The sequence below is a fragment of the Opisthocomus hoazin genome, chromosome 3 (assembly GCF_030867145.1).
Source record: "Opisthocomus hoazin isolate bOpiHoa1 chromosome 3, bOpiHoa1.hap1, whole genome shotgun sequence".
Taxonomy (NCBI): Eukaryota; Metazoa; Chordata; class Aves; order Opisthocomiformes; family Opisthocomidae; genus Opisthocomus; species Opisthocomus hoazin.
The window spans coordinates 40,929,553-40,954,920 of NC_134416.1; the positions used below are offsets into that span (position 1 = coordinate 40,929,553).

General features: G+C 47.2%; 1 protein-coding gene and 1 long non-coding RNA gene across 2 annotated transcripts; one reads left to right on the plus strand and one right to left on the minus strand.

Moving 5' to 3' along the window:
• The first annotated feature begins 372 nt into the window (after window positions 1-372).
• LOC142360738 (uncharacterized) lies at window positions 373-1,999 on the plus strand. Its single transcript, XR_012763321.1, has 3 exons — window positions 373-493; window positions 979-1,065; window positions 1,911-1,999. It is a non-coding gene; the product is annotated as an uncharacterized LOC142360738 (long non-coding RNA).
• Window positions 2,000-6,698: 4,699 nt separating this feature from the next.
• On the minus strand, window positions 6,699-24,694 carry VXN (vexin). The gene is made up of 6 exons (XM_075415259.1): window positions 24,628-24,694; window positions 21,537-21,592; window positions 15,298-15,430; window positions 11,035-11,096; window positions 9,679-9,767; window positions 6,699-8,669 (listed from the first exon to the last, which is right to left on the minus strand). The coding sequence occupies exons 1-6, from the start codon at window positions 24,692-24,694 to the stop codon at window positions 8,483-8,485; spliced, it is 594 nt and encodes a 197-aa protein (XP_075271374.1). The 3' UTR covers window positions 6,699-8,482.
• Between the last annotated feature and the right edge of the window lie 674 nt (window positions 24,695-25,368).

The following is a 25,368-nucleotide window of genomic DNA, read 5'->3' on the forward strand; positions in this document are numbered from 1 at the left end:
TGGCCGGAGCCTCCTTCAGCATTTCGATGCCTGCGTCACGTGCCTGCTTTGCGTTCCAGGTGAACTACTGAAAACTGAGCAGACAACGCGCCATTTGGGAGGTGTGTGTCAACTTGTATACCTGTTCTGTCTGAATTTTGAATCTTACTCTAACTTTTCCCCATCTTCTATTCATAATCGTTGTTGAAGGTTTCAGCTTGGTGGCTGGGGTGCAACTCATACCTGTGACTTTATGAAGGCAAGGAGGTGTATTGCAGCAAAGCAATTTTTCTACCCTATTTCTAGGCATTTGGATTAGCTGGAGTGTATTTTTATTTTGTTGAAGTCTGCTTTTGCTGAGCTTTTAAATCTCTCGCAGAACAGCAGTTTGAAAGCCTGCTAATACCAACTCTCTGCTAATAAAAATGCAGCCACCAGAAAGGCAGAAGGCAACGATGCCAGCCAGCTTAGCCAGTGACACAGGGAGAGACATGAAGATGGAGCCCGCGTCTCGGTAAGGCAGCGTTTAACTCAGTATGCCTGCGGGGTTGCCTGCCTCTCTCATCCCTTGGGGGTACCCAAGAAGGGCAGGGGTTTCCCACCCTCTGGGCAGAGCATCCAATGCCCTCCCGCATCCTTACAGCATTTCTGGGGGGTGTTGCACCCCCAAAAGCCGGGTACGGACCTGGCCAGCTCAGTAGCATGACCCGAAGACTCCTGTGTGTGTCAGCAGCTGGAGGTGGAGACAACTCTTCTCCCCGCTGAACTGTGGTGTTACTCTGTAGAGCTTGAGCAAATCTGCATGAAGCTGACCTGGTCTCAGAGCCGTGCTCCGCATCGGGACGACGCTGGGTGTGCGATAGTTGCACTGGTGATTCGTATGATGCTTCGGACGCCTGCCGGGGGCTGCTGTGCAGCGGCGAAGCCCTGGCCAGCATAAGGCAGCTGGTCATGCTGAAAAGGAGTTGTGTGAATAAGCTGTTTCTCTTGTTTTTGCAGAAAGGTCATCAGCCTGAACATGGTGTCTTCCTCGTGACCGTGCTATCTGTGCAGAGCTGCTGGCGCCTGCTTTAGTGTCTGCACCGGGTAAGGAGGGGGCTGAGGCTGCTGACCCCCATGCTTTTTGGAATTGGAGGGCTTCCATCTCTGCTGACCACCCTGGCTGAACTTTCGTTATGTGTGTGTCTCCAGCCCGGCAGTGATTGCATGCAGTAGGAAGGTATGGAATCATAGAATCATTAAGGTTGGAAAAAAATTCTAAGATCATCAAGTCCCACCCCATCACCACCGTGCCTGCTAAACCATGTCCTGAAGTGCCACATCTACACATTTTTTGAACACCTCCAGGGATGATGACTCCACCACTGCCCTGGGCAGCCTGTTCCAATGCCTGAACCACTCTTTCAGTGAAGAAATATCTCCTAATGTCCAATCTAAACCTCCCCCGACGCAACTTGAGGCCATTTCCTCCAGGGTATAGTTAACCCCGGGAGCTGAAGCTGATGTGATGGTCTGCAGAGAGGCCCTTGATGTGTCCAGCTGCCGTGGCTGCTGCGCAGACTGTGTTCTGCATGCTCGCACCAATGGGTGCTGCACAGGCACGACCTCCCCGGCACGAGGAGCGATGTGGGGCTGGCTGCGGTGGGACTGGGAATGAAGGCAGCCTGGGCTGAGCCCTCTTGGTCCCTGGGGTCCCTGGCAAGCGGCCATGTGGCTGGTTGCTGCTGCTTGCTCGCAGGGAGGATTGGCATGGGGCAAAGCAGGTGCTGGAGTGGTGGCAACCAGACCGTAGCTGCTTTGCACATGTGGGGCGACTCCTCTGCCACACTGGTGGAGTTTGTCTCATTTCTTCAGGTGGCAAAGGTCAGGGAAGAACAGGCATCACCTGAGGCACCGCATAGTTACGGAGCATCTCTGCTTTCTACCCGCAGACCCGACGCCTGGTGAGGGGCTTGTGGCTGGCTGCAAAAGGAAAAACCGCCTTGGTGTGTGTCAGCCAGGCGTCAGCTGAGATGGGTGTGATGGTCACAAAATAAAGGGTCTCTTGCAAAACCCCAGGATGGAGGATGGCGTAATGTATTCGCATCTTTGTGCATCCCACGACGGCTTTGCCCAGACCTCTGCCCTTGCTGAGTGTGGCCGGTGCGCTGAGCCGCAGGAGCCCAGCGTGCCGGCTGCTGGTGGCTTCTCAATCAAAAGGTCTGTCTCTGGAGGAAAACGGTCGGAGGCTTATTGCTAATCCTTTTTTATTCCGAGAATATTTATGTCTCATCCACTAATAGGTTAACCCACCTCAAGTGTGTCCTAGGCAGCTAAACAGCCTGATATTTCCATTTGTAATAGAAATTGTTAAAAAAATGGTTAGCCAAGCTTGGATTTTTTGATGTTACCATCATGATTGAAAGAATAGACATTGCAAGAGTCTGGATGCTGATCAACCCCATTTTTAAGGCTTCACTGTCTTGATCCAACTTACTTCAAATCTGATCAAAAAAACTTACTTGCATCCTAACTTACAAGGACAAATATCAGACATCCAGTGTTACAAGGACTCTGGGCTAGAGCTATAAAGAGGGCTGCAGTTTTCACAGGAAAGTTTAATGTCTTTGCTAGAAAAAAACCCTTGTGGGACAATCTGTGCAGTCTGGCAGTTAAACACAGTCTTGCTAGGCCTGTGACTGCACTCCCAGGCTAAAGCCGCCCGTAACTGCTGAAGCTTTGGCCGTCTGTTCAGTGGTCCTGGCTACTGGGACGGCTGCTTTGGCGAGGGTGCTGCTGCTTCCCAAACCCCACCGTGGCTTTGGCTGGTGCGGGGCAGACGACGCCTGGGCAGAGCGGCTGCTTTTGCGGCGTCAGCTCCCGGCACAGCTGCGCCGGGGGCTCGCTGCACCCAAAAATGCCTCGTCAGCGGTGGTGGGGAAGGACCGCGCACGCCGTGGGGCCCTTTGCATGTCTCTTCTGCTTTATGGTCCAGTGCATCCCCCCCTTGCCCCCCCCCCCCAAAATAAAGGGAGCATCAGGCAAATAGACCTGGTGCTGCCTCTTACTGTTTCACTGCTATGCAAAACGTGATGGTGCGGTAGGAAAATGTTGGTCTAAAATAAAGCGGAGCAAACTGTTAGGGCAGGTGAGTGTGCAGGGCGGGAGGGCTGCCGGGGTGAAGCACCGCGCCGGGACCGGGGGCTGCCAGCCAGCGTCTGCGCTGACCTCCTGCCTTCGGGTCAGCTGCCCAGCCCCTGCCCGCTCCATAGGGCCTGTTCATAAGGCTGTTAAAAACCACGCCGCCTTTTTCTGTGGCGAATCCAGCCTGATGGCTGAGGAGAGGAACATCGTCTGCACGCACCTCCATTTCATCCCGAACTGTCCCCCTCTGACCTCAGCTCCCTGGTTTTGCTGGGCCTTCATCTAACTTCATCAAATATTCAACTCTCTTTTTTCCTTCTAAACACTTCATTTTTTATTTTAGTGGTCTGTGTGCCCATTCGTTTAAATAATAGTTATGCCACTTAAAAAAAAAAATTTCAATACCAGGTAGGGTCGAGCTGCTAACTTGTGAGTAATCTATGGAGTTAATGCTGAGGTTTTAAAAATCTCTCGTAAAGTATTTATGGCTATTTGACATCTGCATTGTTTGTAGAGTTCGCATACGACTTTCTGAGCAGGGGTTTCCTCTGAGGAATCTGCCTTGTTTCAGTTTTGTTTGTGTGTGTGTGCAAGTCCTGATATCACAACTTTTCTGGCTGGGTAACTCTCAGATGTGAAATTATTCTGCAAATGCCGATGTTTGAGTTAAAGACATTTTCTGTAAAAAGTGTGTAGTATTCCCCCCAAGCAGCGATGTGTCTGTGGTCAGCTCTTCTGGCAGCCCTGTTTGCTACAGGATCAGCAAAGTGAGCGTAAAAGAGGAAGAAAGGTGGGCAAAGCATATATGAGATTTTTTTTTTCATGCATCAGTAGGGATTATTTTGTATAGTAGCCTAGCTTTAAATTCACTACAGTTTATTTAAATAAAGTGGTATGCAAAGGAATGATGGGTATTTTAATGAGTAGCTCTGTCACAAAGATGTTTTTGAAATGGTGAGAAGAAATTAGAAACCTTTATTTGGAAATGAAATATAAATTACTGTAAGTGTGGTGAACTGTCATCGTGCAGGCTATTTCGGTCAGGTGGGTACCCCAGTAAGTCTCTAGTTCCAGGGAACCCAAAATTGAAAAATGTCATGAAACACGTCTGAAAAATGCATCTTCTCACAGATGTTATGAAGTATGACAGCATGCACGTGTCAGGCAGTGCCAGGACAATGCTTTCAGCTGCACAGTTAATATCTTTTCTGTCTTTGATGGAAAAAATGGTGCAGTTCACTTATGTTTTTAATCACTATTTCCCATTTTTCTGACGGTGCGCTGGAGCTGACCCAGCATTGCTTTCTGTACATTTTCATCTGGAAAATGTATTGCATGTCCACATCCTCTTCCATAGTCATGCTGATATTTTTAATGCGTGACTAAAGGACGGGTATTCACAGAGGAGTTTCCAGCAGAGGCCAGGGTTTTCTCCCACGTCCCGGAAAAAATCTGTGCCAAGTGCTGCAGTGTGGACACTGGTTGAGAGGACACTCCCTAGTTGCTCATTTTAGACGTAGACACTGTCTGTAATGGAAGGACCAGAAATGTGGCACATTTTTAGCAGAGCTGCGTGGGGTATGGGCAGCGCGGCAGGCCGGGGGACAAGCCATCCTCCTCGGACGGGCTTTCCAAAGTCCTGGGTGGTGATGGATGCCAACACCACATGTTTTCTTTCCTTGTATCTTAAAGACTGTCCCCTTGCCACCCGGAGCCAGCTCCCCAAGCCTGGGGTCCTGCATCCCGGTGGGACCCACGGCGGATTGGGCCGAGGTTCAGCACAGGGTCTCCAAAGATGGTGTAGTGTTTGAGGCAAGTTGAGTCACTTTGTTGTCAACTGGTAGGGCCAAAGATGGGGAGCACTTGGCGTTATTCTCTACCAGAGCCTTAACTACCCTTGAGGAGTCTCTGTCTTGGAGCTCTGATTTGGTGGGAGGGAAGTGACGCTGCTCACCTCCCGGGGACACAGTGAGAATAAATGTCGTGTCCCGAATGCCCTTGAGGTCAGGTGTGTAAACGCATACCTAATGTCCAACTGCTGGCAGCACTAGGGCTGTTCTCTGAGTATCTGAGCGCAAATTGTTCTGCCACTCGTGAAATATTGGAGCCGCTCGCAAACACACACTTCCAGGCTCTCCCTGTGGGGAGCAAAATTTGGGTTCTTTGTCATCAGGTATTCATGTTCTTCAGTATCACAGATCCTGCCTACACTTTCCACTGAATGCTTCCCAAAAGCTTTAAAGTCATCGAGACCCATATGTTACCACATGCTACCTGTTTCTTTTATTTTTTCTTATGAATAGGACATATTTTCTGTGAATCAATGAAATGAGTATCTACTACAATATAAGAAATTTCCACAGCAGTTCCTGGAATACAGAGAAAGGAAACACACTTCTTGTAAATCTCTCCTTCTCCTGTAGATCCAAATTATAAATTAAATAAATAAGAAAGCCTTAAATACACATTTAAAAATACAGCAATAGAAACATTAACTCTCTCCTCCTCCATCGTCATACTGCTTAAAGCTATTAATTAACACATGAAATACTACGATACAGCTTTCTCAAGAGACAAAACCCTTGCTGCTCTGGACTGTGCGTTGGGTGCTCTGTGGGTCAAGTTCACTACCAGGGCAGGTACCACAATTGCTCACCGTCTGAATTACCCCAGATACAGCCAATGGACTTTTCCCAGTGTCTGTCCATCTTTTTTATTTTTGCTCTGCTTAGGGAACGAGACCAAAAAAGGGAATTGGTGATTACTATTCTGCTTACTCCTTGAACGTGTCCGTTGCTGTGCAAGAAGGCAGTCCCGCTGAGTGTACGAGGCTTATCTGTACATGTGGAAGCAGCACGTGCGTACAGGCCAAGGCTTCTGGTAGGATTTCTGCGGGCTGGGGAGGGGAGATGTAGTGTGGTTGGTGATATTTGTAAAAGATGTAAAAAATGTTTCAGGAAAATCTTGGCATGAGTCCAGCTTGGTTCAGTCATAGAGGACCTGGTGTTGGCAGGGTTGTTGTCCACGCTGGTTGTGGTGTCTGAACTATCACACAAGGGCAATGATGTGTCAAGCTCTAATTTAAAGGTAGGGTGGACCCTTGTGAGAAAACTGCTCTGGTGCTGTTCAGCTGTGCAGCCCTCAGTGGGCATCGGCATTGCTCGTGTGTGCTGTGGCTGGTGACACATGGTCAATGCTGGGCCACCACCTCCTCTTCTCCTCTGCCTTGCCAGCAGCTAGGGCCTTTCAGCATGTGGTTAATGAGGAGCTGTGTTCTCCTTCTTTCCCCAGAGGAAGAAAGAAAAGCAGGACAGCAAATCATCTCTCTGCCAGGCTGCTGGACCAGAGGAAGGCTTCTACCTTTGCTAAGGAGAGGGGAGAGTCTATGTAATTTCAAGCTGCAAGGCTGTCCTCTGTGGGCTGCTGAGCACCTCTGAAGGAGAAGCCTGTGACGGACAGCGGAATGTGAGGGCTGACGGAGATCTTTTGTGAAGGCCTAGTGCCTCTCCTCTCCTTGGCAGACTCCGGACTGGGTTGGCTCTGGCCGCATGAAATGCCACAGCACCTTTTAAATGAGAACTTCCTTCCCCATCCTGCTGCCTCCTCCAGCACGTCCAGCCCCACGCAGGTGACCCCCGCTGCCCTCCTTGGAGCCCTGGGAACACATGCTCTGTAAAGCTACTAGTTTTCATGCCCCATGGACTTTCACTGCTCACGTCGTTGAGCTGCAAACCGTTCCCATGTGCTGCTCCACCGGGCTCACTCCAAGGCCAGGGGACATTTCCCTCCTGATGACTCCTGACCAGGGACAACCGCCCAAGCCTGCAGCTCTGCTGGCGGTAATCCAAGGCTCCCTCAGTCCTGAACTGTGGAAGAAATTCAGAATACGCTTTTTTCTAAGCCCAGGTTGAAGATGATCTTAACATAAGCAGTGGTTGGTCAGCAGGTACCCCAAGTGCAGAAGTTGCCCAGGTGGTTGTGGTAGGAGCGGAAGGAGCTGTAACCGCCACTAAGTTACTGCCGATGTATGGTTCAGACCTTTGGTGGGTTCCTGATCTGGGGCCTCCTCCCCGCAGTACCGTGGCACTGTCTATGATGGCATCGCACTGTGCTTCACTACGCTGGCTGCAGGCAAGCAAGTTTCAGATGGGAGCTTCTTTCCTCTGCTTCTGTCATGGAGTAAGACCTTTATTTCTCTTTTGTGCTTTGGAGCACTGACAGTTAGAGAAGGTCCTCATTACTGTGAGCAACAGGAGATACACTTCCTCCAATTTTGTATTTAAAGTTCTGTGTTTAGGCAAACCAAAGTCTTTTATAATAACTAGGGGAGCATGCATATGAGGCAAGTACTGTTCATGACTAAGATAACATTGTCTGTAACACTGGTGAAACCTTTTTGGTAAAACTGTTTTGGTTTGTTTTTCTTTTTTTGAGAGGAAAACCCAAGGGGCCATGACGAGCAATTTCTAAACTGAAAAAAAGTTTGAGAAAAATTTTTGAGCAAATTCCATTAAATCCATCTATCCATAAGCACAGGTCTCCTACATGCAAAAATCTCATGTTCAATCACCTAGTTGCATCATTTATATATTTTCTTTCCTCCTAGTATTTTGTGCACTTAGTGAAATATCCTGTACTACGTGGGTAGAGAGTAAGCTGCTGACTATTCGTTAACATGTAAGCAGGTTCTATGGAAGAAAGTATCTCCTGAGGTCATCCAGTTGCTCATAGTTTGATCTGGCAGGGCACTTGGAAACACCGATCACTTGTCATGTAGCAAAGTTTGGTAAATGTATGTTTGTGAACTTGCTCAGTTCTCACCTATTCTTTTAAAATTTTACACCTTTTGCTCCTGTCTTGAAACATCAAAACTGAAGAAAAACAGATGTTTAGCATATGTCATTCAACCAAGCATATCATAATAAGTGGGTTTTATCTCATGATATGAGAAGGGGAAGAGGACAAGCAGTAACATGCAACGAGCAGACCCCTGCGATTCGATGGCACTCTGTAACCGATCTGTTGCCTTGCAGGAATACACAAACCTCTTGGTACGCTTTTCTTTTCGTGAGTCCGAGCTGATTCAGACAGGACATGTAAAATAGTGAATGGGCCAGCAGTAGTTTCAGCATCAGTAAGTCCAGATGAAAATCTAGTGGGATACTTGGAATTTTAGTGTGTCGCAACAAAGAAAGGCCAGTGAGTTGCATCTTGTCACCTCAGTTAGCCTTTCTCCCATGGTTCTGAGGCAATGGCATCAAGTAATAAAAAGGATATTGTTTTTCTGGATGAGCTGTGCTGTGTCTGTTCCCTCATCGATCCTAGAGCACCTTGTCCTGGTTAAAGGACCTTCTGTCTTTCCAAGTGATGCTGAGCCTTATCAGTCCGCCTCGAAGGCACTGTTTGTTGCCCCCAGGTACTCGGACTTCTTCTTGTGCTTCATCCACATCTTCCTCAGGAGGCTGGGTGTCCCGCAGAGGTTGCCTCCCGTCAGTGGTAGGGAAGCTTCTGCTCCCGGTGGCAGGCTCAGGTCATACTCTGCCGTCTTCCTCCAGCGCTGCCTGTGGCTAGCGAGCAAAGCACAGACACGTAAAGCATTCGTCTCCGTGGCCCTGCGTCCCTGCTCACGACAACCGGCCACTGAAAACCAAGGGCTGCCCATTTGCAAAGGTGTGTTTGTGCCTGGGACTGGAGAGTCTAGGGTGAGCAGGAGCTGTGCCGGGGCTGTGGGCTGGGGTGCTGTGGCTGCCCCGGCTCCCCTTGGAGCCCCTCATCCACTTGCTGTCAGGGTGAATGCTCACGCGAGGGGATGGATGACAAGTGGGACTGTTATTAAGGGCATCTTCTGCAGCATTTACCACCTGAGAAGAAACTGGTGGGTGGCTCAGGGACAGAGACAAGCCCTTCCACCAAAGCCCTGGGGATTGTGCGGCAGCGCCCAGGCCAGGTGGGCTCCACCTGGCCGAGGGGGCTATGCTGACTTACACCGGCTTGACGGGATTTATGTCTTGAGTACGGAGTGCGAGGGCACTGTGACAGTGGGCTTGTTACTGTCCCTTGGGTGGCAATGGCGGCATCGCAAATATCACCCGTATCTGTGTCTGGGCTAACTGCCTGCTGAGGAGAGCATTTGTACTATGGTCAAGCTGTTCCTTAATTACACTTAAAGACAATAAAGCTTTGTTTAAAAAAAACACATAATTACATTTTTCTAAGCTGCCCTAGGGCAAATATAGACTTTTTAGGGGGAAAATGCTTCAATTTTGAGTTTAGATGCTTTTTTCCTAGTGATAAAACAGAGCTGTAACTGGTACCGGGGCATCTGTACAAACAGCCCTGACTGATGATACCGTCAGCATGTCCTGTAGCCGCGCTCTCTCTGCCTCTGGGAAGCGGCGGCACGGCTGTACTGTAAGTCACCGAGGTTTTACAGCTGCGATTTAGAGGAGATCTGTGGCCAAGCACTTTGCATTTCTGGTGAGCGGGTGACCCGTGGCAGAGGTGCCCCGTCCCCGTCCCCTCCCCTGCCTGGTGTGCAGCCCCCAGGCTCGGCTGGAGGGCTGGGAAGGGACTTACTCATCCGTAGGACTGCCGTCACCCGTGGGCGAGTCGGTGCCGGCCGCTGCCGCTTTCACTGTGATGTGGGCAACCGGTGACGGTGGGAACTGAGGGAGGAAAAAGCACTCCATTAGGAAATGCCGCTGACGGGTGAGGACCTGAGGTTTGTCTGAGGAGAGAAGCTGTTTTAGGAAAATGAATCGATACTGTAAATCTCTTAACAAGAGAAAGCAGGTTAAGGACTTGATTGCCCAGCTCTGACCCACACAAATGCTGTCTGCTCGCGTGAATGGTCTCACTGAGCTCAGCACAGGGCTCGTGTGAGCACGAATTACACCTCCCATTGAAGGAGGGAGGCTTGCAGACCTTTTTATTCCCTAGTTTTTATGTCCAGCTTCCCAAGGAGGCGAGGCTGTGTGCAGGCTGAGCAGCCTGCCTGCTGCCCCTCTCCACAGGCCACCTCTGCCGCTGGCCGGGAAGCAGCCGTCCCGGCCGTCCCCACATCTTGAGCCTTTGGAAATGTTTCCCCATTTTGCTGGGTGCTCAAGGGGCCCTGGTTCATGCCCCAGGTCTGCCACGGCCCCACAAGCACCTGATCATCGACTTCCTCCTTGATTTATTTGATCATAAAAAGCCCGCCGGAACTGAGTCACGTTTTCCCATCAAGAGGCCGCTGAGACTGGCATATCCTTCAGGATGGTAAGGTAAAGTGCAGGTTGCCGAGAAATAGAAAAAAATGTCAAAAATTGTGATGTGCTCTCATCATTTCAGGTAATAAATGCACTTACTGATTTTACTGGCAATAGTGAAAAATTCCTTTATGTTATTGTCACTACTATAACTGGTCTTAAGCTGTCCGCTGGGATTAGTCTGAGGCTGGATATGTTTAGGTGTGCTCTGCGAGTATTTCAAGACTTAAAGATGTTTGAAATCCCTTTTGCAAGCATACTTTGAATTTTAACCAGGTTAATTATTGGTAGATGCAATTAATTACACTGGATACCATTGATTTTAACCATCCTGCAATATTGTACTGTCATTTTTCTTGAGTGTAGCCCAGATACCAGCTAGCGAGTATATTGCAGCCATCCAAAAGAGAATTTGAAGCCATAAAGTTTTTATAGTATGGTCTGGTGTTGGTCAGAAGCTTTTCAAAGAACTATTATCTGTTTGAAAATCTAGTTTTTATAAAATCCAGGGACTTAAAAAGCTAAGGATCCTCTGGCATAAATCATGTCTCAAAGCCTTAATGAAGGCCGTGAAATCTGCATGCACTGTGACAGACTGACATGCTGTTAATGTGGGAGACGTTGACAGATATGAGGTTTTATGATACATCAAAGAGTGGTAATTGGTCTTGCTGAATTTACTTACCAAAGATTTTCCATCCAGCAGATGGTTACAGGACTTGGATGACTCTCGTTCAGTAATTCCCCCTGCAAAGCATAAGAAACATGGCATTATTGGTAATTATCCCATTGGCACAGCTCACACTAAAAGTCTCCTTCCACGCAGCTAAACCCAGATATGAACAGAGCCCAGATTCAGGTTATGGTCCCACTAGATTTGATTACAGCCAAAAGTGCAGAAGCTTCTTTATTATGATCATCTACTGTCTTGTCAAAAGAAGTGCTTAAGTCATTCTGGAAAGTCACTCAGCTGCTTGCTCCTAGACTTTTCAAATGAGATGATGAGCTGCCCTTAGCTGGCCAAGTTAAGTGGGAGCCATCCCCCTCCCCTTTATATACATATACTCATGTATATGTGTGTAAAAAGAGCGGTCCTGTCTGCTGCTCCTCAGCAGAGGTTGGGTAACGCAGTTTTTGTGCGCTTTGAAGCCCCCACTGCCAGGTTTATCCTGCACAGGAAATCACTCTCATTTCTGTATTGTCCGAGGGAGTTGTTCTTACCCGGGCAGAGATTTGTGCTACATCCACCCTGCCACAGGGAGGGAATTTAACCTTTCTGTCTGCCCATGGCTGAGCGGCACCTCTCTCTGCTGTCCTCAAACCTGGAGGTTACCCTTCCATTACAAGCGAGCACTCAGCCCATAGCTTATCCACTCATGGACGGATGCTTACTGACGTTCCTGCTAGCTCTGCTGAGGCAATAAATACAGAAGGGATTCCAGAGTTTTTCTCATGGAGCCAAATCATTGTGGGAAGGTGGATCTCATTTTTCCTTCTTTCTTTCTGTTCCTGGCCATTTTCAGTTGTCTGCTGTTTTTCAAAAGGGTATTCAGGTAAGTGAAGAGCAAGGATCTACAGAAGTACCAGGATTCACCAAGGCAGAGGATACACTATGATTCACAACTGCTGTGACCAACGGAACACAAATAATGACAGCAAACATCAGAAATAGCCAAGGTGCTGCTTATAGTGCTGTCTCTAGCATGAGTTCACAGTCAGAAATGTCTTGTCCTTCTGGGGGCAATATCTGACCGTGATAAATACCTTACACCAGCCTCTCTCTTCCCACTCCACGGCCCCTCCCAGTAATTCTGTTAGGTACCTAACTGTATCCCTCATGTCAAAGTTTAATTCAATTACCTCCTCTCATCTTGCATATTAGGTACTAACAGTATTCAGCAAGTGGCTCCAGGCATCAGTGCTTCAGCTAATATCCATATTTTATCTTTTTTTTAAATTTGTTTGATCTTGTGTTTTCTGATTCTCCCTTTCAGCCTGTCCCTCACCTTACTATATACAGAAAATGTCCTGGCAAACTTTTAGCAAAATATGTAAGCAAAACTAAGTCCTGATGGTCTCAGGTTTGTAAGTGCTCCTCAGGACAGTGGTGGCTGGCTGTGGTGTGAATTCCACTTCCAGCAGGTGCTATGGATGCCCAAGCCTGCGATGAAGGTTGCTTCATGCCTTTTATTCTGATTTGCCGCATGTTTCCAAGGTAAGTACTTGTAAAAATGTACAAAAACTTGGTACAAAACTGAGTACTTCTTTCCTGGAGAATAAGTGCATTTTTAAAAAAAAATATATCCGCCCTGTGAAGCAAAGCACAGCTTTGAGTGCAGTCAGAGGTTTCTTGTTCTGGCCTCCTACTACACTTACTCACCGCCCTGCATGTTGTAGTGGACTGTCCTTATGCATTGACTTTTGTATAGGGTTTCCAATGCTAGCAGTAAGTATGCTGACGCTCTCATCTAAGCTCTTGTTTACACGTTTTTCACTGCCTCTGGAAGTTGAACTGTTCATTCTGTTACTCAGATTTCAAGTTGTGCTTTATCAAGTCTGAAGTCTCCTAATATTCAACAGTACTTGTCTATGGAGCAAGCATGGAAAACACTACAGACACAACTATTTCCAGTAAGGAAGCTGAAGGATGTTTTTGAAGGGTGAAATTTATGTGGAGGTCACATTTATACTGAGATGAATGAAAACAGATGATGTATGTCCAGGGACAAATATATATACTTCACTTTATATCACATTATACTGGCTCTCCAATTGTTGAGAGACAGCTGGAGGAACCTCTTTGGACTTTCTCATGGCACTCTATTCTCTCTGTAGGTATTATTAGTGCAGTGCGTGCTGAATCTGGATACTGCAGCATATCATAGCAAAGAGCTATTTTTATTTTTGTAAAACTATTTGTAAATGCTTCTACTTTCCTTCCTTTAAAATGTTAAATCTGTAAAGTCAGACACTCAGAAGTTATGAAACACCAGAACTGGACCTAAGTTATTTCATCCCCCAAGGGCCTAGACATTAAGATTCAGTCTCTAATTTGTGACCAAAACCTATTTCTCCACAAACTTTCTGCTTCATTCCTATAGACAGTGTTCACTCAGAAGGCAGTTGTTCATCCTTAGCTTTTATTGTTCAGTACACAGCCCTACACCTACTTTCCCCACCAGTGAACCTTCTGAGGACAGAACTATTAATATTTTTACAGGCTTTTCTGTGTTGCTGATCACTGTGGTCATCATCTGCAGAAATGCTTTAAAAAACCAGCTTCATCACCTCCTGGAGGACAAGGAGTTATTCCCAGGAAACAGAGGTAGGGACTGAGTTTAAGCTCAGAAGCTCCTGGGGTCCAGTTTTCCAGAGTTTTGAGGAGGGCACAGCATTGTTCACAGTCACAGCACAGTTTATAGCGCAGGAGGAACTGAGCGCTCCCAGGTGTTGCAGTCAGAGGTGTGAAGCTGGCACCCAGAAAAGGGGGGGCTACGTCAGCTGTGCGAGGTGCCCAGCGTCACCGAGGAGCCTGGCAGCAGCGAGGGACAGAACTTCAGGAGCTGCTGCGGGAGGTGCACTGCCACAGCCCCTGAGCACCTTCTGTGCTGGGAAGGACAGGGATGCGACGAGCGGCCTCGCCACGCTGCACAAGCTGAGGCAGCCCTGGAGGAGCTCTCTTGTCTTGTCCAGATGCTCCTGGTGAATTTCTCCTCTCCTGCTCTCCTTGCTCCCTCTCCCTTGCTCCTCAGTCAGTTCCTTTTGTCTCTCTTTTGTTCTAATTCAGCCTTAATTTCTCCCTCTTTCCCATTCAGCATCCCAGTTTCTTTGGCCAGTCGCTTCCCTTTCTCCCCTTATGAGAACTGTTTCCCCCTTTTCTGCTCTTCTTTTCGGATTCCTGTATCCTTTCTCCTGTTCGCACCTCTCTGCCATCCTTTACCTCTTGCTGCCCCTAACAGCAGAGACCAGCAGTCCCTCCTCTCTCCCCACTGGCTCTCTGCCACCCGCTACCCTGCAGCCAGTCCCAGCCACTCCTCCTGCTCTTCCCCCATTCCAGCCCTGAAGCCCCAGCTCTTTGTTCAGCCACTTCTTGGCTCTAGTCTTGGTTTGAGATCTTTCCTGACAGTCTCAAGCTCAGTTTGTTGCTTCCCAGTTTCCCAGGCCCCGCTCTCGTCTGGTCTGCATCCAAACGGGATGGCTCATGAGCAGCGCAGTTGCAGACCGGTGGTGTGCAGAACACGCACCTTCACGGTAGCACCTGCTTTACAGATTCAGCATCTTCTAACAGCTAAATGTCCAATGTCCTTACCAAACATGGGCCATCTGGGACTTTCTCAAAGGCTTGTCTTGACTGCATCTAGATGTTTTTTCAAGAGAAAGCAAAAGATGCTTTTTTTGATTAAAAGGCTACCCCTTGCCAAACTGCACGGCCCTGCTCCAGCTTTGAACTTCCAAACATAACACACCAGCGCTGAAGGAGCTGAATGACCAGTCTGTTTATGTTTACTCATTTCCTTGGTTTTGTATTGGCAAACTCTATTTTTCCTTCACGGGCTCTCACAAATATGCTGGAAAAGTTTTGGTTGAAAACAACAAAGTCAGATCTGTGGCTGACATCCAGAATCTAAAATTTCATCCCAAATGATTATGTTCTGGCAAGTTCTAAGCAGGGATATTATATAATAAGATGACTCAGGCAAACTCAGTAATACGCAATCTATCATCTCTAAAATATTGTCAGCCTTTGGAAAGGGAATGTTTATGACTGAATAAAATGAGAGCTCTGCAAGGCCACTGTCATTATCTTATTAAATCCACTGGACATTTTAAGTACGGAAGTATCCTTCAGGTACACAACAAAGCCCCTGCTTCTCTGCAAACTGGAAGCCTCCATTATCCAAAAATGTTGTGAAGCCATGGAGGAATAAAGCCATTTCTGTGGACTCACCGTGCCGGGCAGCGCCCTTGGCTGTGCCCAAGCCCCGCACCTCGTCTGCGCTGTACAGGACCCGGAGGAGGTCACCCTGGTCGGGCTGCAGCTTCTCTGTCCCATGGGGCCGGCGACCCGGTACGGCTACCACCTACGGGGAAGAGCCAAAACCGCCCCGTTACACCCGGCCTTGGAGATCAGGAGGTCTGTCCAGGTCATGGGGGAGTAGCACGGCGCTTGCTCTTCCCACCGCTTTGCTGTCATCCGGAGGGGATTTTGCTGGGTGGGGGCTGTGGGATTTGGGGGGTTTGTTTTGTCTGGGTTCTGCCTCCATGCATGAGATGTATAAAAGTATGGGAAAATCAAGCGTGGTCTCTCTGGGACTCAGGTACCTAGTTGCACCTTTCTTTATTCTCCTCAGTACACTGAAATGTCGTCCTTTTCAATAGGTCTACTGGATAGGATATGCCTTTGAGACAGCTCAAATTTTATTTCTTATTGTGTCGTATGTTGGGTAAGCAGCTAAACATATGCAATGTGAATTACAAATGCTGTTTCTTGCACGGCCTCTCCTGTCTTTTGGACTTACATTTCATACCTGGTAAATGACTACAGAGGACACAAGGCAGTCAGTAATTGTTCTCCTAGAGATTAATTTTCACAAATATTAGCTCGCACAAACAAAACTCACTGAGAGCTGCACCTTTGAACAGTGGGCCTCCTGTGTCTTGAACAGAGTCCCGGAAAATGAGCATGAACAAAATCAAGTTCTTTCCCGCACTGACCACTACTAAGCCATGGCACTCACTGTGCAGCCACGGGCAACTGGGGAGGCCAGAGCTAATGTGAGCTTAAAAAAACAAGGACGGGCTCCAAGCAGGTGGATCCATCAGGACGGTTATCCAGGATGATCCAGAAACAATTTTCTCGGGAAGATTAAAGTCCCGACAGCAGGGAAAGAGTGTTTCGTACTTTGGATTTTCCATTCTTCCCTGAAGACTTGCTACTGCCATACAGAGGAGAAGTTAAACAGGGCAAAGATCCAAACCAGCAAGGAAACAAGATATGTGGCAACTATTCCAACTGTTTCCTATTAGACTTACTTCTGTCAATCTCATGCTGGAAGATCAGGAGAAAAGCAGTTACTTGCATCTAATTGATGACTGATCATTGCCATCTACGTGTTTTATATATAAATACAGTTATTTTGTCTCAAGACTGAGACCAGCAACTGACCAGCCCACTATTGGCATAGAAAAAACCTTAGTTCCATCTATTGCTCTGCCTTCTAACATACACTCAAGATAAAAACAAGACCACATTCAAGCATGTCGCCTCACGCAGAATTGTCCATTTTCTTTAAATTAGTTTTAATTCAGTTTGCCATTACTCTGCAATATTCTGTGCATGTGAATTTTTACACAGACATAAACACACATGCAGATCAATGTCTTCCAAAACAGGAAAAAGAAAAACCCCAACCTGGCCACTTTTAACTCTTTTGACTCCATGTACCCTCAGCAGTCTGGAGAAGGCTACATGACTTGGACTCTACTAATCAGCAGGACAAGGAGAAGAAGCTGCCCAACAGCAGGCAAAAATACTGCTGGAAAGAGCTGGTGAGGTAACCAAAGCCTAATCCAAGACCTGAGAGGGGGTTTCTCTTAGGTCTGTGGATTTTGGCTCACAGCCTAACACAGTCCCTGCTCCGTAAGCTGCTTAAGGATGTGCCCAGTGTCAGGTTAAAGTCAAAGGGACTACTGGTGTCCTTGAAGACAAGCACGTGCCAAGGGAGGCTGCAGCTGAGGCCCAGCTCTACTGACCATGAATCCGGCGCTGCTGTACAGAGCCGAGCCTCAGCATCACTCCAGTAATTCAGAAATGAGGGTGGTGGGAGGCTTCAGCAGCTGGCACTGGCTCTCTCCCAGCTGCCCCTGGACCAGGTCCAAGACCTCCTCATCCCTCTGTAGCAGCTCTTCGCAGGCTGCAGGCTCCCGTGCCCACTCAACGGTGTGCAGCCCTCTGCGTCATTGCCCTGACCACCCGAACCCTGCAAGCCGCTTACCAGAGGCATCGTTACCCCCCATCACCACAGTGACGTCAGTGGAGACTCCTGTCTTCGTTATGAATACGACGAGGCTGTGGCTGGCAGGGGTCTCAGGACAGCCCTTGGAGTCTGCCTCACATGAACCGAGCTCTTCTAGCTATCGAAGAAGGCTACAAAGCTCGCCTTCCCCCCCAGCTATGGACATACGCGCAGTGCTTGGTCGCACTCAGTCTTTGGTGTGCGACAGAAAATGTCTGCAACCCTCTGCTACGGAGACACCTGAGGTCACTTCTTTCCCATGGTCATGGAAAGAGCATTTCTGGTAAGTAGGATGCTGGCTGCAGTCGCCTCTAATCCTGAAAGTTGCTTATTTGATCAGTGTAAAACCACCACAAAATTGAAACTGAACAATCTGCCTATACACTGCAAAGGAAGAAATTTAGTTTGGGGAGGGGAAGCAGGATTTTAAACTCCATTAATATCGGGAATTATTTAGGCACATTGTCTGTGTTTTCAAGATTCCTTGTAACAAGTCTTATCCGTAATGCCAAAACTCCTCCAAGCAGAAGAATCTGTATAAATAAGTTGCAATGCCACTTTCCATTACAGCTGGAGACAACAGCGCAATCTCTACAGCACATCTTCAGTTAACACCTTTGTTTGCAGCATTTGGCTGTGATACGCTTTTGGAGTTTCTTATAGAAACCTAGAATCGTTAAGATTGGAAAAGACCTCTAAAATCACCAACACCACCACGCCTGCTAAACCATGTCCTGAAGTGCCACATCTACACGTTTTTTGAACACCTCCAGGGATGGTGACTCCACCACCTCCCTGGGCAGCCTGTTCCAATTCCTGACAATTCTTCTCTCCTAACTCCAGGTTTCACCGCGACTTTGACCACCTCACCCATTACTCTAATATGTAAAGACTTTTCTAGGTCAGGAAAATAAACCTGCTGTAGTGCAGTTTTGATCTAAACTGGAGCTGACATTTCTCTAGGGTACCTAGGGTAAGGCAGAAGGATCATCTGGCAGTCACTTTTCTTTTCTAGATGTACCTGGGAATTTAAATATGTGTGAATGGCAGAGTCAGCCAAACTATGCAGAATTCGTAAACTGCTCTCTAAACAACTACTGGTTTTAGAACCTGCAAGTCTCTTGACCATCTCAGTCTGTTTGCAGGAGGCTGACTCTGAATTCAGAGCTCAGCAAAGCCTCTTTTTTGTGGGTTTTACCGCCTGGCATACCCAGTGATGGAATTAGCTGTGTTAAGCACGGAGGACGCAGAAGTGTTGCAGAGCAGTGCAGAGGATCTTCCAGCAACCCAGCCAGCGCTCCTCAACCCAAAATCCCACCGCCAAACCAACAACCAACCAGACAAGGTGACAATTAAACGTCTGGCTATGGATAAAACTCTGAAGCTTAGAGGCTGAACAATGAAATGCTGGTTAGCAGAGGAAATGCCAGATTTGCCGAGTTAAGCTCTTTTTGATGGTCTAACACTGATCTAATTTTTAATGCGGCAGCTCTAGCAGACACTGAGGGATTTGCCATTTTTCTGCACAGTAGCCAGCTGCTGGTGTCCCGACTGGTTTTAGAGTTCTAACTGAAGGATCCTGGTGCTGGGAGAGCAAGGGAAGTGAAGGGAAGGATCTACCATCCCTGGAAATAACTCTTAATAGAGCAAAAAGGCTTATTTGTGTAACACTCAATTAAAAAAAAAAAAAAGAAGGTGTTTCTCCCATTCTCTCACCCTTCTACAGTGCTTTTGGCATGGGTTCTTGAATGTGAGGGAAGTTACCCCCCAAGGTCTGTCATTTGAATGTTAAATCACTTAATGCTACACTGCTTGAGTATTACTGCCACCAAAAAAAAAAAAAAGTCTGGCAGATGTCCACGTTGCTTGCTATTTTTGCCCTTGCCGAGGACTAAAGTTGTGCATCCACTGCAATCAACCAGAGCAGAAGATTTCATGTTAGCTGAGGCATTTCTGCAACACTGGCTGCAGGTGCAGAGGTAAAAGTGAAAAAGAAATAATCATTCTGCTACTTTTGCGTGGGTCTAGAAATTGGCAATCACAACTTCCTCACAGGCACGTCTGTTCCAGTCCGCACTATTTGTGTGAATGCTTGCGCATGAGCTGTAAGCGGCCGCCTCATACCGAAGAAGGGGAATGCACAAGCCTCCGAGCTGACTGTGCCAGCTGCTTTGGTTTGAGAGCCTCGCTTGTTTTCTTAACTGGAGCTGCGGACCGTTCCTCAGGCTGGGTGCTCCCACCGCTAACATGATGCTGCCTGCATCATGACTAAGGGCCAATCAAAGGACATATTTTATTTGGGTCAGGAAAGCCCCAAAGGAAAACAAAAATTCTCTAAAATTACAGCAACAAACCAGGGACTTTCTTATCTTGTGTTCTGAGACCTTTATGAGTATAGTGCAGATGATCCAATCCAAATTAAATATTAGAGGCTCCCATTTAGCAGAAACAACAACAATCTATCTGCTGAGATTCAGAACATGATAACAAGACATACAGTTGCCCTAGATTTTGATAAGAGCTAACTGAAAATTTTCCAGCTGAATAGTTTTATGAGAAAATGCTGGTTAGACATCTGGGCATTTTGTTGGAAAAGTATCTGTTTTGTCAAAAAAAAAAAATTGAGAAACTATCTGAGCATTCTGTTTTATTACGTCAGAATAGTTCACTTTTGGTTTGGATTTTTCTGCTATTTTTGTATTATAGGGAAAATAAAATATACCAATGGCATAACAAATAAAAAAAGGGTACCTCAGCATGGCTTATTTTGAGTAGCACTCCGGCACTCTGACTTTCATCCTCATTTGGGATGAAGAGTCATTTTGAAACCTCAGCCTGAGTTACGGGACAAAAATAAGATTTTCACAATATGAGAAAATACACATGTACATAGTTTCTACCCAAACATGACAGGCGTGATATTGACCCTTCCTGGGGACCACTTCGGGCATCCTGGGAAGTACTGGGATCCTGTGATCTGCTTTAATAACCAAGAGAGGGGATGGGAGTGAATGCGGCGAGGTTTCTTCCAGTGCCCGGGTAAGTGTGGTAAGTGGGGTTGGCGGAACGGCACCGACGGTGCTGTGGGGAGATCAGGGAATCAGGAATAGGAAGAGGAGGCTATTTACAAATGAGGATGGGGCTGGGAAGTGTGACAGAGCAGGGAATCGGGAATAGGAAGAGGAGGCTATTTACAAATGAGGATGGGGCTGGGAAGTGTGACAGAGCATGGAATAAGGAAAGGCCACGGAGCAAAATACTTCAACAAAGTGCTAGGGAAGAGCCAGGTCTGCAGTGAAAGGAAATGCTTTGGCAGAAGAATCTCAAAGCTTGTAAAAAGTGCTTTGTTATGCACAAGAGAAAGAGGCCATCATGACTGCAAGTCAGAACTGCGATAAAAGGGTCGTGGACGGGGTTGTGAATGGGCCAAGTCGATTTAGGGAGAGAAAAATGGCTCTGAAGGCAAGAAACCTCACATCCACGTGTCAAAGTGTCTAAACTTGGAAAACATTTTCTCCAAGCATGAAAAATGTTCAGTTATTGGAATGTGGTGGGGGGATACATCACCTGCAGCGAGAAGGTAAAGCTCCGGCTGTGCCCTCTGTGCTGATGCACTGGGGATGAGCCAAGGACAGGCAAGCATTGCCGGGATCAAGGGCTGAGCATCCTCCTGTGGCTCGCTCAGAGTCATCTCTTTGAGTCATGGTTACAGTCCCTTGCTTGGTGGTTTTCTCCCAAATTCCCTGGGGAATGGGGTCGTGGCTCCTTGATTAATGCGTACACTTATTGATATGATTTGTTTGCTTTTCATCCCTGCCTGTCCCTCTGGCACTATTATTAAGGCTTTATGGATAAGAATTAAGTCTGTGATTCCCTCAGACAACCCGCGTTGATAAGCTGCTCTGTTCATTTTGACTGGCTCTGCACAGCAACACCGTATTTTTCGTAGTTTCCAAGCGCTTCTGTAAATAAACTGTAGCTTTACAGAAACTCCCCTTTCTGTTTCCTGCCCCACTCCTTGCATCAGACACTGATGCACTTCTTTGCTCTAAAAGGTCTGCTTCCCATTCACCCACGGCTTTTTTAGGGATAAGGGGATAAGTGTAGCCAACTAGAAATAAAAAAAAAACCAACAACAAAACAGAGAGAGAGAAAGGGAGATTTTTCTTACACTCTTTGTGAGGATGTGCTGTGTACTTTTGGCTCGTCTTCGGGCAGGACTACATGCTGCGAAAAGAAGAACAAGAACACGGTCAGGGTGCAGCGGAGGTGGACAAGATGAGGTTACACGTGCCTCTGAAAGTCCTCCCTGAGAACACACTGGGAGCATGGTGGGGAGCGGGGAAAGAAGAAAGGGGTTTAAGGAAGATTCCAGCTGAAACAACCCAAAATAAAGTTCTTTGTAACATCATCTCAGAGACCGTGCTCCAGCTACACAATACAGACAACTGGGGGTACTGGCTAGCAGCCTTCCCCAAGTTTCTGCGCCTCTCCCACAGGCTTCCAGGAGGAACCGTCCTCCTCCCTTCTGAGTTCTGATCTGGCCTCCCACCTGCCAATGTTTCAGAAGCAAAGGAGCTTCTCTTCCCATCCAGTCACCTTCAAACATGAATAGGGTGCACACTAACCTTGGAGAAGCCTATCGTTTTATCTAGATAGCGACTTTTTCAATAAGCTCAAACTCCTTCGTGACGTCATTTCACTTTTACTGCATGACGTCCAAAGCACAACATTTGCACTAAACCTAGTCTTTTCAGTCCTCAAAATTACCCATTTCATTCCTTAACTTGGGGCACTTTGCTTAAAGTCTATTTCTCAACTTTATTTCTTAGACCTATGAAGACACCAAAATCATGGGCAAAACAGAATCACTAGACACACAAGATGCTGGTGACTGTAAGCCAAGCTTTTGACTGGACTGAAGCGATTGGTTTTGGGTGAGGGTTTTTTTTCTGACAAAGTGAAAATTTTTCAAGCACTTGTTGTTTCAGCTTGACTTAAAACTGGCCTGAAAGATTGTGATGCTCCCAGCTCTCCCTCTCATCGTATCTTACCCTTTCGTCTTCAGAATTACTGCCCTCCCCTGTGTTCAGGCTACAGAAGCTACAGGACTCAGCAGCCAGTGACAGAAACAGGCCTGCAAAAACCTGCCAAATTCAGATAATTAACTCCAATTCTAAAGGCTGACCCTGAGGGCAAGGCACGTGAATGGGGGGTTCCTATGCAGGCTATCCATGTATAATGCAAAGGCTTTGCAGAGCCAGGAAGGTTGTTGTGGGATGGTGGGTGACTCCTACTCTCCAGGTGAGCTTTCCTTTACACTTTTGGCATACGTTCAACTCTCAGATTTGCAGTGCTTATTGCTGCTATGTAGTAATGTTTGCAAAGAGTCTTGAAGCTGTGGAATCAGCTAGAGGTCATGCAAGGCTGCTCGTCACTGCAGCCAAACTCTCCTCCTCTGATAGCAGGAATAACAAGCGGCCGGGCTTTCCGGGGCTCTGGTACAAGCAGAGCTGGCAGCAGGACCGAAGTCACTCTTCTTAGACAGCTTGTGTTTGCCTAAAAGCCACCCCTTGGTACCCCAGCGAGGGAGTAAGTGCTGAGCATTTGGACACCACTGAACAGAAATAAAGTTTTGGCCAGTGTTCTGCCCGCCGTGAAACGGGACAGTGATACGGGGAGGGATCAGTCTGGTCCAGTCCCTGCCAGCGACCCTTCCACACCAAACTCATCATAACAGAGCTGTCTGCCTGTACAGGGCTTGAGAATGTGCTAAGCTGTCAGTTTGATTACGGTCTGATTCGCATGGCCTGATATCCTCAGGGATCCCTGCTGCCTTCTCCTGCAGGACACATTTTAGATTTTAAACCATGGTGAGTGTGGGATGCAAACCAGACAAACATAATGAAGGTGGATTTTTTCCCTAGGAACATGTTGTAACTTGTTTTTGAAGCTGCTGAAATCATGTTTACTTCTGGAATTTCACCGTGTGAGGACTAAACTAATTGCTCACAAGCAAAATACTCAAGTGGAGAAAGGTTTTGTGGTGCAAGGAATGATCTTCTTGTCTCTCTGATATTTTATATATGTTTACTGGACAGTGTGAGGAGCACTGTTTATATAGATTTCTACCAGGAGCAAATACAGTTGTGCTGTTACTGGTACCCAGGCTGGTGCACAAGGAACAACACATAAATGTGCCTGACAGTAATAAATCTGCGTGTTTCCCGAGGACGTGTGATCCACAGTCCGAGGCACTGCCTGCCGTCTGCCAGAGCGAGTGGCGAATGGCTCACAGGGGCTGAAGAAAGGCAAGGCATGAAAGGGAAGTCACAGCACCAGCAAACATGCAATTACTTCAATGGCCATTGAAAGCAGAGTGAGTCACGGAGTAGCCAGAAGCGAGCCACTTGCGCAGGAACACAATGGCAGCGATGCAAACAGCGGGGCTGCGGGGCTCTCCCTGCAAACATGATTTTCCGCAGGGAGTGGGAGCAGGAAGGCAAGAACGAATCTTTGCAGACGATGTTTCTGGATTTGCCTGCAAAAGGGTGTTTGGATGTACAGCCCAGCTTTTGGGCAACAAAACCAATTACCGTGACAGTTCACTTTGTCATTTCCACTTATATTCTGAAATTAAGCAGCTGAGAGCTCATGCTCGCAGCTTGCAAGTACGGATCAGATCTGGCCCTGCAATTTGTTTTCCCTGCTTTTGCCTGCTTTCTTGTTGCTGAAATATGCAGCCATTGAGTTTAAACTAATTTGTTCAATCAAATGCAGACCGGGCTTTGTCCGGTTCTTACTCTTCATTACAAGCAATTACTGTTAATCATGCATTCATTTCCAGGGCATGGCTTTGGAAATGTTCCACTTACTGAGCCAGCAGACTTAAAATCAACATTCATGCAGTTCACCCAGTTCATCCGAGCTGCTAACTGCTCGCAGAACTTCATTTTCTTTTCTATCACACAGAATAGCCACACAGTTGCAAGCTGTCACTTTCGCAATTACCTCATAGGTACATCAACACCGATTCCAGACCTCCCAATTTTGCCGGCGCAAAGATTTTCCACAGCCACAGTGTCGAAGCACCTGCACGGATTAGCTCCAGAAACCAGCAGCGAGCGCTGGGCTGCAAACGGAGCACGGCGCGGCGCGGCAGAACGGACGAGCTGCTCGCCTCGGAGATTTCCCCGACGCAAAACACCCCGACCGTCTCACAGACAACGCCGCAGCGGTTGTTACAGTTTTGATGTACTCACATTTGGATGAAATCACAGTAGTGAAAACTTCTAAATTTTCATCGCTGCAGCTGTAAATCTGGTGCATTTTCCACCTCTCCCTCCTGACTGCCTCTCAGCTTCATGCAACCGCTCTGAACTTCTGGTAAATAGGTTTCACTAATCCAATCTGGCTCTGTGATCATTGTCCAGATCTACAAAGGACAGACTGATGCTATGATCTCATCTCATTCCATATTCTTCGTTGCAACATTTTCTGCTCCCATCTGCCTTTCTGTGAATACTATTAATGCAAAGATTTAATTTAGCTGTTACTTAAGCCTCCACTCAGATAGGAGTGTTTTATTTTACGTCTCCTTTTACCGGTTTGGAGAATTCTCTGCAATAAACGGCTAATAATTAAAGTCTATTCTGTGCAGCCAACGTATAGGCAAATAAACGTTTACAGACATACTGCAAGGATTTTTGTAATAAGTTGGGTTAATACTTTGTGTACTTTAAGACATTTATCGCAAACATTTGCTCCTCCCATATCATGAAGAGCTGACTAGTTGTATTAAGAAAAGCATTTTGTGCTTTACCTTTGAAGTTCATAAACTAGTAACTGAATCCTGGGCACTTCAATGTAAAATTTCAAATGTAGATGACTACAGAAGGGCACATCAGGTAGATATACATAGGTCTATCATAGAATCATAGAATGGTTTGGGTTGGAAGGGACCTTTATAGGTCTGTATGCCCCTACACTTCAGTGGTTGCAGA